The sequence below is a fragment of the Phalaenopsis equestris genome, unplaced genomic scaffold, assembly GCF_001263595.1.
Source record: "Phalaenopsis equestris unplaced genomic scaffold, ASM126359v1 Scaffold000006, whole genome shotgun sequence".
Lineage (NCBI taxonomy): Eukaryota > Viridiplantae > Streptophyta > Magnoliopsida > Asparagales > Orchidaceae > Phalaenopsis > Phalaenopsis equestris.
In genome coordinates this window covers 445829-460462 of record NW_018164448.1, presented here as the reverse complement: position 1 = coordinate 460462, position 14634 = coordinate 445829, and the positions used below count along the sequence as shown (strand labels likewise).

General features: G+C 36.4%; 1 protein-coding gene across 1 annotated transcript; it reads right to left on the bottom strand.

The window, feature by feature from the left end:
- Nucleotides 1-1028: 1028 nt before the first annotated feature.
- Nucleotides 1029-7053, bottom strand: LOC110018186. The gene is made up of 3 exons (XM_020715417.1): nt 5908-7053; nt 5272-5835; nt 1029-1265 (listed from the first exon to the last, which is right to left on the bottom strand). Exons 1-3 carry the CDS (start codon nt 6673-6675, stop codon nt 1164-1166), a joined length of 1434 nt encoding a protein of 477 aa, XP_020571076.1. The 5' UTR covers nt 6676-7053; the 3' UTR covers nt 1029-1163.
- Between the last annotated feature and the right edge of the window lie 7581 nt (nt 7054-14634).

The window sequence follows — 14634 nt, the reverse complement described above, 5'->3', positions numbered from 1 at the left end:
ACTCTCAGTTTGTCCAATTAATTTGTTAATATGTGTTGTTATCTAGTCGTGTGGGAGTAGACTAGTTGAACAAGTATGTTAACTGACATCAGAATGGGAGACAAGGGATGCTGATTATGGATTAGTGAAATTGTGAAGAAAAATATGAAATCATATCATAAGAAAATCAATTAATTTTGGGAACTAAACATGCTTAATTTCTAAACCTTTTTAAACTATTGGGATAAGATAAGAAGGAGGAGATCAGATTCTGATGCTCATCCATAATTTTATCACACGGTTAAACCTAAATTTATAAGATCCAATTCAGAAGAGAATCATTCAATCTATAGAAAAGCTAACCGTTCTCAATTACTTTACTTCAATCTATAGAAAGGCTAACATTTTGAACACTTTAGATCAAACTTAAAACCAATGGATTGACACTTCTCGTGTTTTCGGAAATTTAATTCGTTTTCTGTGAGATCAATACTAACTCGTAATTCAGACATTTTTAATTGAGACGTATACTTGTGTGATTGTCAGTCAATCACAACATTTCATGTCGTACTTGTATTTTTATATGTCCGGATGTAATTATACATCGCAAGTAATATTTTCTCCCCAATTTGTACAGTTAGAAAATGCAGGTATCCTTGGGAAAAACAAAGCTTCCCTTCAGAATATTTCAGAACAAATTAAAATCTAAAATATTAAAATAATTTTATATTTATTTATATCTGAATATTTTCGAGGTTGATAGAGAGCTTATCATCTTAATATTGATCAATAATTTCATGCATATATATAATATAAAAAAAATTATTATTTACAAATCTAGCGCCATCAGTTAATCATTTTAGAACTCAACTCTTATTTTTCATTTTTGTCAAATTTTTAATGATTTAATTGTGACCGTGTAAACATATTGATTTAATAGTTTAGAATGTCGCTAAAAGTTCAAATTTTATAAATAATAATATTTAAAGTGTGATATATTTGTAATTATTAAATAATGCGTGCAAGAGAAAAGTTATTATGTACGCTCTTGAGTGGAAAGTTGGTTGACAGCTGCGTTGTCAGTCGTAAGACCTTTCTGATTCTGGTTCAATCCCTACGGGGATGGATAACATATATGGGGAGCGGTATTATCAAATACCACCTTATAAAAAAAAATAAAATAATTATATCGGCGAAGTAATTTCGTATGGACGGCAATCTCTAATATGAACTTCAATGACCTTATGCTTCTCCCTCTTTGCCTCACAACATTGTCTCCTTGGTGCCTATCATTAAGAATTAAATCATAATTAGAAAAAAATAAAAAACAATTCTATGTAGTTAAAGACATTTTTTTTTAACTTCATAAGATGCTACTTTTACTTTTGCTAAGGTACCGGAAAATAACTAGACGGTTGCAAACGAGTCGAGTTTGAGTGAACTCAATCTTGGCTCGTTTAAAATTAATTCTTTAAAATTGTTTGTGAATAGTATATTCGTGTAATGAATTTTTAGCAAATATTTTGATTATTATTGGTTTTATATACAAATCAAAATTCTACTATTTCATATTATTTAAATATAATAAAAAAGGTTATATATTAATATCACTAATTTACTCTAATCAAAATTCGGTTAAATACTCTGAACTTTTTTTTCAAAGAGGACCTCTCATATATTTTTTTATTATTAAATAAAGAATATAGTATTTTAAAAATTAATAGCAATATCTCTTACTGAAAATATAAAATATAAATAAAATAAAATGAAAAACTATATCATGACACAAGCTCTTTTAAAACCTTTTATTTCACCCATTGATACTTCCCAATTGATACGACATCACCAAATTTCCATCGTACATCATGAATCTCAAAGCATAACTCATATCTCAAGACAATTTTTTAGAATAAGAAATATTCAAGTTGTAAAGGATCATCTAGAAGTTTGGTTGAAACAAATTTATAGTCAAATTGACCGGTTTGAGAAGACGAACCAAATGATACCAACATTAATCCAATGCGAACCAAATTGAGCCCTGATCAAGCCATCAAACCATGTTTGAAATCTTTTAGGCACATTTGAAAGATCAAACGGTTGATGAATCTTGTGAATTCATAGACGAATCGAGCGTCTCAGTAAGACGAATCAAACCAGCCCAAGATCAATCAATTTCAATATCATTAAGACATTCAAATATCTATCAAATGTTGTCTGATCGAAGGAAGCTCTCTCGATTGTCCGATCAAAGTGGTTCATATGCATGCATTAATTGCACCCATAACACTATAAATAAAGCACTATGATGCTCGAGGAAGAACTTGAAGCTTTGAGAAGGAGTTGAAGTCCAACACCACTCCTGCCGCCGTCGATTTTCGTCGACCGCTGACGACCGCTGTCGACCTTTGAAGACCGCCTTCGATCATCGCCAACCCTCGTCAAGCGCCGCCAATCGCTGTCGACCTCCATCTGTACGCCTCCACCGATCGTCATCAATCACCGCCCACTTCTTACAACAAGTTCATTCGTGCACCAACGTTTTAACTTCGAAAAGTATTCAACCCTTTCCTGCTCGTGGGACGATGAACTGTCCATGTAATATCCAGTTTAAAGTTGATTTCTTCTCCTGGGTTAGACCCCATAGTATTTTCCCTTTCTGAGTTTTCCACATAAAAAAACTTATGGAGTCATTACTAATTGTTTTCTCTTTTCCGAGCGTGTATTAAATCTTCGTACCACGCCAAGATAATAATATGCTATTCTACTGTCGTGAATTTCCTTGCACACATCAATTTGACACCGTCTATAGAAAAAGAGCATTCCCACCACTAAAAGACTTGCAAGACTTGTTGCAAGGCCACTAAGTGCAACACTCGCAACAACAGAGCATCTTGCTCCAACACCCATCATTCTAGAAAACAATCACAGAGTCAATGGCATTAGACCTCTGCATCCTTCCATTTTAAAAGTTATTACTCTGGTAGCGAATGTGTCTCAGTTCCTTCTCTGGAAGACCAAGTATGTATAATGGAGGACTCCCAACATAAGATCCTCCAGCTCCTACGACAATCAATGCCCATGTACCCAGATGGAGCATACTTACCACCAATTCAACATTCAACAGAAAATACCTACTCATCGGGTTCTCTCCCAGTGATGAAACCATTTTACTGCCAAAACAGGATGTCAATCTCCTAGACATTACAAGTTCCGCTCATCTGTTTCATGCAACTCATCTGACATTACCCCACCTTATTATCGCTTCTACTGATATCATCTGTGGTGAGCTACTACGCCTTGTTCGAGAAGAGTTCACTCTGGATAAATGAGATCTCTTTCCCGCTCCCTGCAACTTTCAAGAATCATCTCCTTTAATTGACGGGGTTCTCCAAAACCATATCCAAATAGACTTTAAACCCTCGAATATTGATGCCTATGATGAAATAATTGACCTATGTGAGCACGTCGACCACTATCAAACTATCATGCACATTCATCATGTCTTTGATGCCCTTCTCTGCCAAGGGTTCCCTGCGGCTTTCAAGGATCAAGCTCGCACATGGTTATAATCCTTCCCGACACCTTTAATGAGGTTGTCAGACGATTCATAGAGCAGTACATAACAAATAGAAGGATCATCAAAGATTCATCCCACTTATCGGGAGTTCACAAGAATGAGGGGGAATCCCTTAAGGAATATTTCTATATGCTCTCCATTGAAGCCAGCCAGATTCTGGGAGTTGATCCATAATTGTTGAGAGGAGTCTTTCTTGGAGGGCTCCGACCTTTCTACTCATCCTCATGCGAGAGACAATTCGCTCTTATGTTGATCTTTTCCATCGCGTCGAATCTCAAATTTCTGTAGATGAAACCATCAGTGCACACAAGGAACAACTCGAGCGATTAGGGGGCAAGCGCTAGAATAACATTGGGGATACCGATCAAATCTCACATAAAAAAAAAAGTTCAAATCAATGAGGAATTCAGAAAAAGAACACAAGACTCTCAACAAGTCACGTGTTAACAACCTAATGGTCATTAAGGATGGAGAGGTCGTCAAGTAGCCAAAGCAATTAAAAAATCCAGACGGTGGAGACCAATCTCAGTATTGCCATTTCTACAAAGCAAAATGACATTCAACAGAAAGTTATTTTCAATTAAAAGAAGAAATTAAATGTCTGGTACTTCAGGGTCACCTGGGTTGCTACTTAAATAACGAGGAAATGAGAACTAGAAGAAAATTGTCGGGGTTATTTAATGAGAAGTACAATTTATCTTATATGAGTAAAAGTCTGACATATAAACTCTTAATTTTATTATAGCATGATTTTTCATGTTACTTTAAAAAATGGCCATTCAGTGAAAATTTCTTATTCTCTCACGAAAGGATTTTTTGTGTAGAAAGTCACCATCAGGGCAAGCGATAAACAAGTTCTCCATCCTTACCCCTCGAAGTCAAGCCCAATATGCAAGACTCGATGAGGAGATACAGTATTCCTAGAAGTCGAGCCCAAGAAAGATGACAAAAGGAAACTACCATGCCCCTGAAAGTCGAGCCCAAGAGCCAAGACTTAATGGGAAGATCCAGTACCCTTGGAAGTCGAGCTCAAGAGGCAAAACTCAATGAAAAACTATCATGCCCCTGAAAGTTAAGCCCAAGTGACAAGATTTTATGGGATCCAGTCCCCCTGGAAGTCGAGTTAAGGAGGCAAGACTCAATGGGTAACTACCATGACCCTGAAAGACGAGCCCAAAAGGCATGTTTAGATGGAAAACTAGTAGTGGAAAAGGCCCTCGTTAGAAAGACTTCACCAGATTAAGTGGTTGACAGGGTCTCCACTCAAATACCTCAAAATGTTAAAAGCCTCAGAAGACACAGATACATCAAAGACCTCAGAATGTTACAAGGCTCAGAAGACACAGGTACATCAAAGACCTCAGAAAGCTACAAGCCTTAGAACACACAGATACATCAAAATCCCTTAATGAAATTACAAAAAAAAAAAACCATATGAGAATTGTTGTTTTATGAGATCCTTTGATGTAAAGCCTTATGAAATTACAAAAAAAATCCTATGAAATTACAAAATTACAAAAAAGTTTTTTATATTTATGCATATACTTAATTTTTTCAAAAAATATAAAATATATAATTAAATTATTTAATATAAAATAAAATAAATCACATACACTTTCATGTATATATTTATATGATTGACTATATATATATATATATATACAAGTTAAAATAAAAAAAAAAAAATAAATAAGAAGAAGAAAAAAACAGCATACCTTTCTCCATGCCATAGGATCCATTCTGCGAGCCGTAACCCTCACCTTGTCCACCATGCCCTTAACCCCAAACCCCAACCTCTCACACCTCTCCCTTCCTTCATCCCCCCAACCATACCTCCCATACTCCGTCACCGTACCCTCCCTCCCCTCCTCCACCTTCTCCAAAAAATACCTCACCGGCCGCTCGCACGGCCGGCTCGCAGGCGCTAACTCCCTCGTATTAAACGTAAACCGCCTTCTCTCCAACATCTTCCAACTCCCAAAGGTTCGTATGGGAATCTCCATTTCCCTGGGAGATAGAAGCCATGGATAGATCTGAGCCGTGTATCCCCAAGAGACGGACACCGACCACTTGATTTGGGGCTCCTGAAGGTAGCAGAAAGATTGCTGAAGCGCGCGGGATTCGTCGGCACGTGTGGCGTTGATGAGCGATCGGAGGGCATGGAGTCGGGAGCGGAAGCGAGGGGAGATCGGCGGAACCGAGCTGAGGTGGTGGAGAGACAGCAGCGGTGCGATCGGGTGTGCCGCCAGCATCCCGTAGATGTCTCCTCTTAGGTCTATCTGCCATTAATTCTTGATGCATTATCAGCCGTCGGATTTAATTACATTATATAATTTATAAAGAATGCTAACCTGATGAAACCCCGGCTCCCTCGTGAGCGGAACACCAATCTCAACGAAACAAGCGTGCACGCGCTGATCGCTGCCGTACAAACTCTCGTACCTCCGAAGACACCCATCGATTGCTCCGGCGAGGGCCGCCGCCGCAGGATAACTGACGGCGAACCCGCCGCCCCCAAACCCCATGCCATAAGAATGCATTTCGTTCTGTTCCACGCTCTCTGAAGCGGCCCCCACGTAATACATCTGCTCGTGATCGTACTTCCCGAGAACCGCCGCGACATTCTCGGGGAAAAATAGGGTATCGTCGTCTCCCATCACAAACCACCGCACGCCGTCCGTCCCCATTCGGTATTCGTCCGCGGCAATTCTCGCAATCCGCGCAGCCGGTTTCTCCGCCGCAGTTGATAGCCGCCACGGGGGACACGTGTCTGGCCATTGCGTGGGCGCCGCGTCGAGCCAGACGTGGCCGCGCATCTTGTCTGGGTTCCACCAGAGGTCGCAGTACTCGCGCCGCCGGCTCCAAGTGTTAGCGGAGCCGCCGATTGCGAAGATGATGTGGGAGAGGTTTGTGGGAGGAGGTGGAGGAGGAGGAGGAGGAGGATTGACGGCGGTGATGAGCGGTCTTGATAAGGGACTGGTTTTGTTTGGGAGGAGGGTGTAGAGGAAGAAGACGGTGGATAGGAGGAGGAGGGTGTAGAGGGATGGTTTGGAGGCTAGCCGGAGTGTTTTTCCGGCGAACTCCGGCGGGAAGGAGGAAGGTTTGCAGATCGTGATCATGTTGGATTCGGGCGGAGGAGTTTGCGCCGTTCGGGAATTTGGAGCGGTTTGAAGCGGGAGAGGTGATTTCGGGGGTTTGTGGATTGCTGGGTTGACTCTTGACTTGGATGAATGTGTCGCTTCTTTGATGAGATTATTAGTCAAAAGTTCTTTAACAATTAGAATTAGAAAAGGATTAGTCTAAAAATAAAATTTGTAAAATGGGCTAAATCATGTGCCACTTGGTGATTTGCCTTCATTTCTATTTGTTTTGGTCATCCTAATTGTCTTGTTGTTTTCCCACTCATCCAAGCAAGTTTGAACAAGTTCATTGGTGGGGGTCGAGTTCAAACAGATTGTTTGGGTCCTTCTGCAAATGTATACATCATTTCACTTTTTTGACACATACCTTTAGAAATCAAGGTTTTTTTCTTTTCTCTATGAGATTTGTGTAATAATAAAATAATATTTAGTTGTGAAATAAAGAAAAGATATTGAAAATTCAATTTTAAAAGGGAATTTTCTTTTGTATGGGTGGAAATGAGAAGAATACTGATTTAGTTAAATGGAGCATCCAATAATAAGAAGATAAATCAAAATTTTTTTTTGACTTGTGCGAGTCAATGATATAGAGAAAAGAAATTTACTTACGCAATTGAATCTATGTGGAGTTTAAATATAATTGATATAGTAGTTCGATGGGCTAGGTTCGCCTTTTCTTATTGATTTCCAATTTAAAGGTGGGTTTGATAGGTATATGGCAAAATGGGAATATTTTAGTTTCAGGATTCATAACAGAGGTTAGATTTGGAAATTATGACTTTTGACTAAAAAAAGTAGAATAATGATGTGACATGGAGAGGATGACTGTCATTATAGGGAAGACTGCTCTGATGAGAACTATTATAGTGGTTGATCGTTTTATTTTCTTAGAAATATAAAAATGATTTATATTTCCCACTTAAAAATGAAGAGTCCGATTTGAGTTCAGGGCTTTTTGATGTCATTTTTTAGAGCGATCTCACCGCAAGACCGAAACGCACTGAAGGTACAAAGGAACGAAGGAGAAGTCAATGGGAGGAAAGCACTTCGTACAAGGACACGACATGGGGAGTTTCCAGTGGAGAAGAAAGGCAGTGGAGATGGACTTCAGAGGGTACAAAATGGGGCATTGGGCAGAAGATGATTATATAGTGGGCAAAGAGTTCGCAATGCCACTGGGCAGATTCATTAATGGGATGAAAAGCAACAATGTGGTAAAGTCGTCATGTGGCAGAGGACGTCAACCATTATATAAATTTTATTTTTAATTTGATGTTTTTAATATTAATATTTTAAAAAAGTTCTTTTTTGTTGATTTTTTGGAAAACCAATTGCCAAATTATATATATATATATATTATAAATCAATTTTCTAAAAAAAATATTTATTTAATTATCTCCCAGAAAATCAATCATTAAATTTGTATGTGATTGTTAGGCTAGTGTTATTTACATAATATATTTGTTATAGGGAAGTGCTAAATGTTAATTCAAAAAAAAATATTGAACAACTCTATGTATATGTGTACTTTTATTATTATATATGACGTGTTCGTATAATATATATTTTTAATATGCACAAAATCTGTGCAAAATATATATAAATGATTTGTGTTAGAAAATTGACTGTAATAGAGTAGTGTATTATCGTCTTAGAATAATACGAAGATTCAACACACTCTTATAAAAGAAAAAACAATTAAAATTGACACAAAAAATTTTTACGAGGAAAACCTGGAATGGGAAAAACCACAGGGTCTAACACAGCTGAATAATTCCACTATAAAAGGAAGATTAAAGTTGCAACTGCTTGTCTCGTAGGCGAGAAAGGGTTACTAGTTTTCATAAGTTACGTCAATGTGATGATGAATTTGTTGCTAGGATCGGACGATGATTAATAGCAATTGGCGACGTCAGTTAATGGTGGTCAGTGGTGGTTAACTGTGATCGACGGCTGTCGACGATGGTTGGCGGTGGTCGACAACGATCAGAAGTGGTTTACGAAGGTCGACGAAAATCAGTAGTGATCGACGGTTGTCAACGGTGGAGCTGTTGTACTTCAACTCCTACAAATTTCTTGCTCTTCCTGAGATCGTGCTCTAGTTAGAGGAAGAGTTCCCCCCACGATGCCTCTTAATCTTCTCGCGTTGTTCTCCGCCGACGGCTATCTGAATTGACAAACTTGGTATTTAGATTCATGGATGTTATGATGAGCAGGGTAGCAATTCTTTTTCTCTAAGGGGAATTCTCCCTGGACGAGACGTCGTAGCTCATTACAAATGACATCATATGGAATGCCAACAAGGTGCGGCGGTGCCAGGTGAACTGTGTGAGATGAATGAGTAGATTACGAAATCTAGAAGTTTAGCATCACGACATCACAGAGAAAATGTTCCTTGTTGTTGATAGGGTGCATTTCTCGTAAGTCGCTTAGTTAGTGGCAAATGAACTCCATCTAATGGTGTGGGCAGCAGTCGTTGAGCCTAATGTAGGAGCTGTAAGATCTCTAGTTAAGATTCCTCTCTTCTGCGCATTTGGTCTTCTAGAGAATGACCTGAGACACCATCTTTGGCAGGATCGCGTCTCTCACGGTGGGAGGATGAAGAGGCATGCTACCCCTTCATGAGTGCTTCTAGGAATGATGGGTGTTGGAGTGAGGCTCGCAAGTACTTCAGTGGTGGAATTGAATTTCTCACAGACGACGCCAAACTGATGCGCGTTAGAAAATTCACGACAGTAGAGTAGCAGATTATCGTCTTAGCATGACACGAAGATTCAACATACACTCAGAAAAAAGAAAATAACTAATAAGAACACCAGAGGTATTTACGTGAAAAACCCGAAAAGGGAAAAACCACGAGACCTAACTCAGTTGAAGAGTTTCACTATAAAAAAATGATTAAAATTGCAACCACTTGTCCCATAGCCAGGAAATATTTATTAGGTTTCCTAAATTACAACGTCAAAGTGCTGATGAATTTGTTGCTAGGAACGGGCGGTGATCGATTGCGATTGGCGGTGAATGACGACGATCGGCTATGTCCGAGGGAGCTTGACGATGATCGACAACGGTCAGCGGTGGTTAATTGTGATCAACGACGGTCGACGATAATCGACGAAGATTGACGATGATCGATGAAAATCAACGGTGGTCAATGGTGGTTGGCGGTCATCGACGACGTTCGATGGTGAGCGACGTAGATTGGCGGTGATTAATAACGGTCGGCGTTGGTCGACAGAGGCCAGTGATAGTCGACGACGGTCGACAGTGGTGGTGTTGAACTTTAGCTTATTCTTAAAGCTTCAAGCTCTTCCTCAGATCACACTCCTCTCCCTCTCATGAGAGTTGTGGGTCCTTATTCATAGTGTTCTAAGTGCAATTAATGTAGAAATATGAATCACTTTGATCGGACGATCCAGAGAGCTTCCTTCGATCAGATAATATTTGATGGACATTTGAGCCGGTCAGTTTGACTGTAAGTTCGCTGAAATCAGAGCTTCGATAACTTTTATCGAGATTTAAGTATTTCTTGCTCAAAATGTAGTCTTGAGATCCATATCATGCATCGAGATTCATGATAGATGATGAAAATTTATCGGAGCCCTATCAATAAATAATTTTCACAGCCGGACAATATTTTTTATTCTATAAAATTTCTTTAAACAAATGCAAATTAAAATTTAAACCTTGGCTTTAGTTTAGATGAAAAGCGACAAATGGAAATGTAACGCCAGGGAGCCTAGTTTTGTTGCCCGGCACTCTTGTTTCGACTAATACAAACTACTTGATTGGAACTTTTCACCCTTCTCTGTACGTTATCATTATTATGTGTATATTAATAATTTATATGTTAATTTAAATTTTTATTAAGAATCATCATATTTCTAATTAGGGACAATTACATCCACGTATCCTAAACATTGTTAATTACAAATCCAAAACCCACTTTCATCCATTTTTTGAAATTCTCACTCAAATTTTAAAATGCATGAAAACCCATATATATATATTATATATATATATATGAAGAAAGGAATAGCTTGAGGTTATTATACGAGCTCCGGTCATCCCTCACGCGCCTAATAATTCGAGTACCATAACCTACACCCGGGGAATCGAACCTTAGACCAGAGGGTACTTACAACTGACAAGTAGATGCCGTCCAACTGATCTGAATACACGGCATAAAATATTATATATATACAATCAAATTCTCAATGATTTGATAATGAGACGGTCAATACATCAATTCAGCAGTTCATAAGTATTATATGTTTGTTAGATTTTGTCAATAACGATGTTGCGGAATTATGTGGTTATCTTTTATAATTATCTTAATTGATTGGATTGATAATTAAACGATTTGAAAATAAAAAAATGATTTAATAGTTTAAATTTTTTATGTAAAACAAGTCATTTTATATGATGTGCGCAAATGTGTACATATATTATTTTATAAAATATATTTTCAAGGTAAGCGCTCAAATTAATATATGTACTATATAGCTGTTTGTACATAATATAGAATATTCCTCTGCCAATATGTCCACACATAATAGTAATTTTATAAAAATAATTGAAAATTTACATACATATCACCCAATTCTTATGTATTTACATATCTAACTCCTATACTTGAAATTTTAAATATATGCCATCTTATATATACATAAATCCTTGTATTTCTTTTTTTTTAAATACAATAATGATTTTTTTATGTTATATTTTGAATTTTATGAAAAGGGAAAAATATTTCTTTATTATTTTTTTTATTTTGTGTAAAAAGTATGCACATAAATTTCACCTTAATTTTAATACCAAATATAATTAACCAATATCTTTATTTTTTTTTTATATTCAAATTTGCATTGTGCGCAGCTATGCACATTCATTAAACTAATGGTCATACACATCTATGGATGGATAATTATATGGAAAATTAAATCAACTTTGATGTTGTAAATAGCTATGTACAACTATTCAAATTTAAATTAAGATGCATACATGATGTGTCATTAACAATTTTTTTATCACCATGCATGAATCTCGATGTTGCAATTTGAATGGTAAACATTTCAATTTCAAATTCAAAATTATTGAGACCCCGATTTCAACGAGTTTATAGTCGAACTAAACATCATGACAAACAAAATCCAATGGCATTGAAAGTATCCAATCCAAATCCAAATGAGCCCACATCAAATACTTTAAGTGTTGTCACAAGTTTTGGTACATCAATTGGAAGACTAAATAATGTGTAAAATTTGTGTGCTTATAGTCATATTGATCATATCGACAAAAGAAATCCAACGAAGCCAAGATCATCATTTTTAAGGTCATTAAAACATTTAAATATATCGTTTAATTTTGAGGTTATTAAGACATTCGAATAAGTAACATGTGATTAAAGGAATCAATGCGAAGTTTTTAGTTGAGTGCTTTAAGATTCTGGCTAAATTAATCAAAATAACTCCCTAAACCCAAAAATTGTCACCAGTCACCCGAAATCACAACCGACCACCAAAGTTTGCTGCCTACCACCAGAGGCCTTTGTTGACCACCAGAGATCACTACGATCATGAGAGGGCGTCGTCAACCACTAGTCTGTACCAATTGTTGGAGTCAAAATTGTTATGTTAGCCTCACTATGGTTTTTGCAGCTAACTATGACTGTTATAACAACCAACCACAACTTTTATAGCCAACCATGATTGTTATAACAATCAACTACAACTTATGTAGAAAACTACGGTTACTATAGCTTTAATATCCCTGCTACGATTGTTATAACCATTAATTATGGCTTCTTAATCTATCTACTACTATTAAATCCACTGGCCCACCAACTATAGCTTCTGCAACTAACTATGACCGTTATAACCATCAACTATGTCTTTTATAGAAAACTACAACTGTTTTATAGCCTCCAACTATAACTTATGTTGTCAACTACTACTATTATAGCCATCAAATAAGACTTCTGTAGCCCACTACAACTGTTATAACCACAAATTATGACTATTGTGATCCAACTAAAAACCATGTAGTCCAAACTATGCATATATAATCATTTTTATTAGGTTGTTTCAAAGCAATTGTAATTTTAACATAATCTTGTAAACTCAACTACCCTAATTCAGATGAAGAGTTGGTTTTTATGCTCTTGATTACATAGTGAATTACTTTAATCGGGCTAGGTATGATAATTATTTTTCCTTTCAAAAGGTTTTTCCACGTTGAAAGTTTGATTCTCTTACACTTTTATCTGTATGTGTGCTGGGAAATTATACTAATCTAATGTTTGAGATTTCTCCAAACTCGAGAATTTTCTAAAAAGTTTTAGCACACTACAATATATAATTGTATAAATGCATCTATTTGTATTTGTTTTTAGTGTGTACCCAACTATTTATAACCTTATAATCTTAAATTTTAGATTCTACTGCATATCCATATTATATAGCTATTTTTTACTAATTTTTACATCATACACAGTTGTTAATAGTTATAAAAATTCAATTTCAATGTTTACAAAGCCATTCAACAAATATTTTTTTTGAACCCTTTTTTTTAGACTTGTGTGCACATATCTGTATATAATCCTCTTTTTTGGGGTATGTATTTATATCTCTAACCTTCAAACTTTAATTTTTATATTTATATCACTCAAATATTTCATATTATGTAATATTAGAAGTCATTATTTTTAACTTTTTTAAGAAAGTGTAATACATCATTTCACACATTCAGGTGTCATGCATGTAAAAAAGTTAAATTTAGAGTGAAGAGTAATCTTATTAATAAAATTGATACGTCATCAACAAATTCTCATCATTCGACATGAATCTTGAGGCATGACATGAATCTCGAGGCTATTTTTTGAGTAAAAAATATTCAAACTTCGATTAAAAATCATCCAGAACTCTGATTTCAATAAATTTACAGTCAAACAGACTGGCTCAACGAGACAGACTTAATGGTACCAAAATCAATCTTATCTGAGTCAAATCAAGATTAAATTAAGCCATTAAACCACTTTTGAAAGCTTTTGAGACATATTTGGAAGGTCAAACGGATGTTGAACCTGACGAGTTATAATTGAATCGATTGTCTCACCAAGACAAATACAACGAGGTCAAGATCTCTCAATTAAGACAACGTTAAGACATTCAAATGTTCATCAAATATCGCCTGATCGAAGAATTTTTTTTTGAACCGTCTGATCAATGTGATTTAGATTCATTCATTAATTGATGCCGGAACTCTATAAATAGAGGCCTACTTATCTCTTGAGGTGGAGAGATCTTGAAGCTTGAAGAAAGACTGAAGCTTGGAGAATGAGCTGAAGTCCAGTGTCACTTTTGCACCGACGATCCAAAGAACACCTCTTGCTTCTGTAGTCGCCAAACACCGTCAGCCATCAATTGTCGATCGCCACCAATCACTAATGACCGTTCTTTGTTCCTTGCGATGACACATCTTAAAAATAATATGCAAAACATCACATCATCACAGATGTTGCACTGATCTCGAAAACTAGGGATGTAAATGAGCCGCAAACAAGCGAGCCCACGCACAACTCTTGTTCGGCTCTTCAAAAAATATGATTGTTAGTGTTCGGCTCACTTATATTTCGAATGCAAAAAAAAAGTGTTCAATTTTGGGTCATTTGCTTAGCGAGCCGAACACGAACTGTTCATGAACAAAAGAGTAGTTTTGACAACCCTAGTCACACAACAGTAGGATGTTCAGGTTTGGGGCGAGATTTAAGTCATATTATTTATATTAAAATATCATTTAAATATACTTTAATATATTTTTATTCTATTTTTTAATTAATGATTTAAATTGATTATAAATCTTTGTAGCCCTATACTCAATTAAATTTTTTTAAAATACTACTCATCATATATATATATATATATATATATATATATA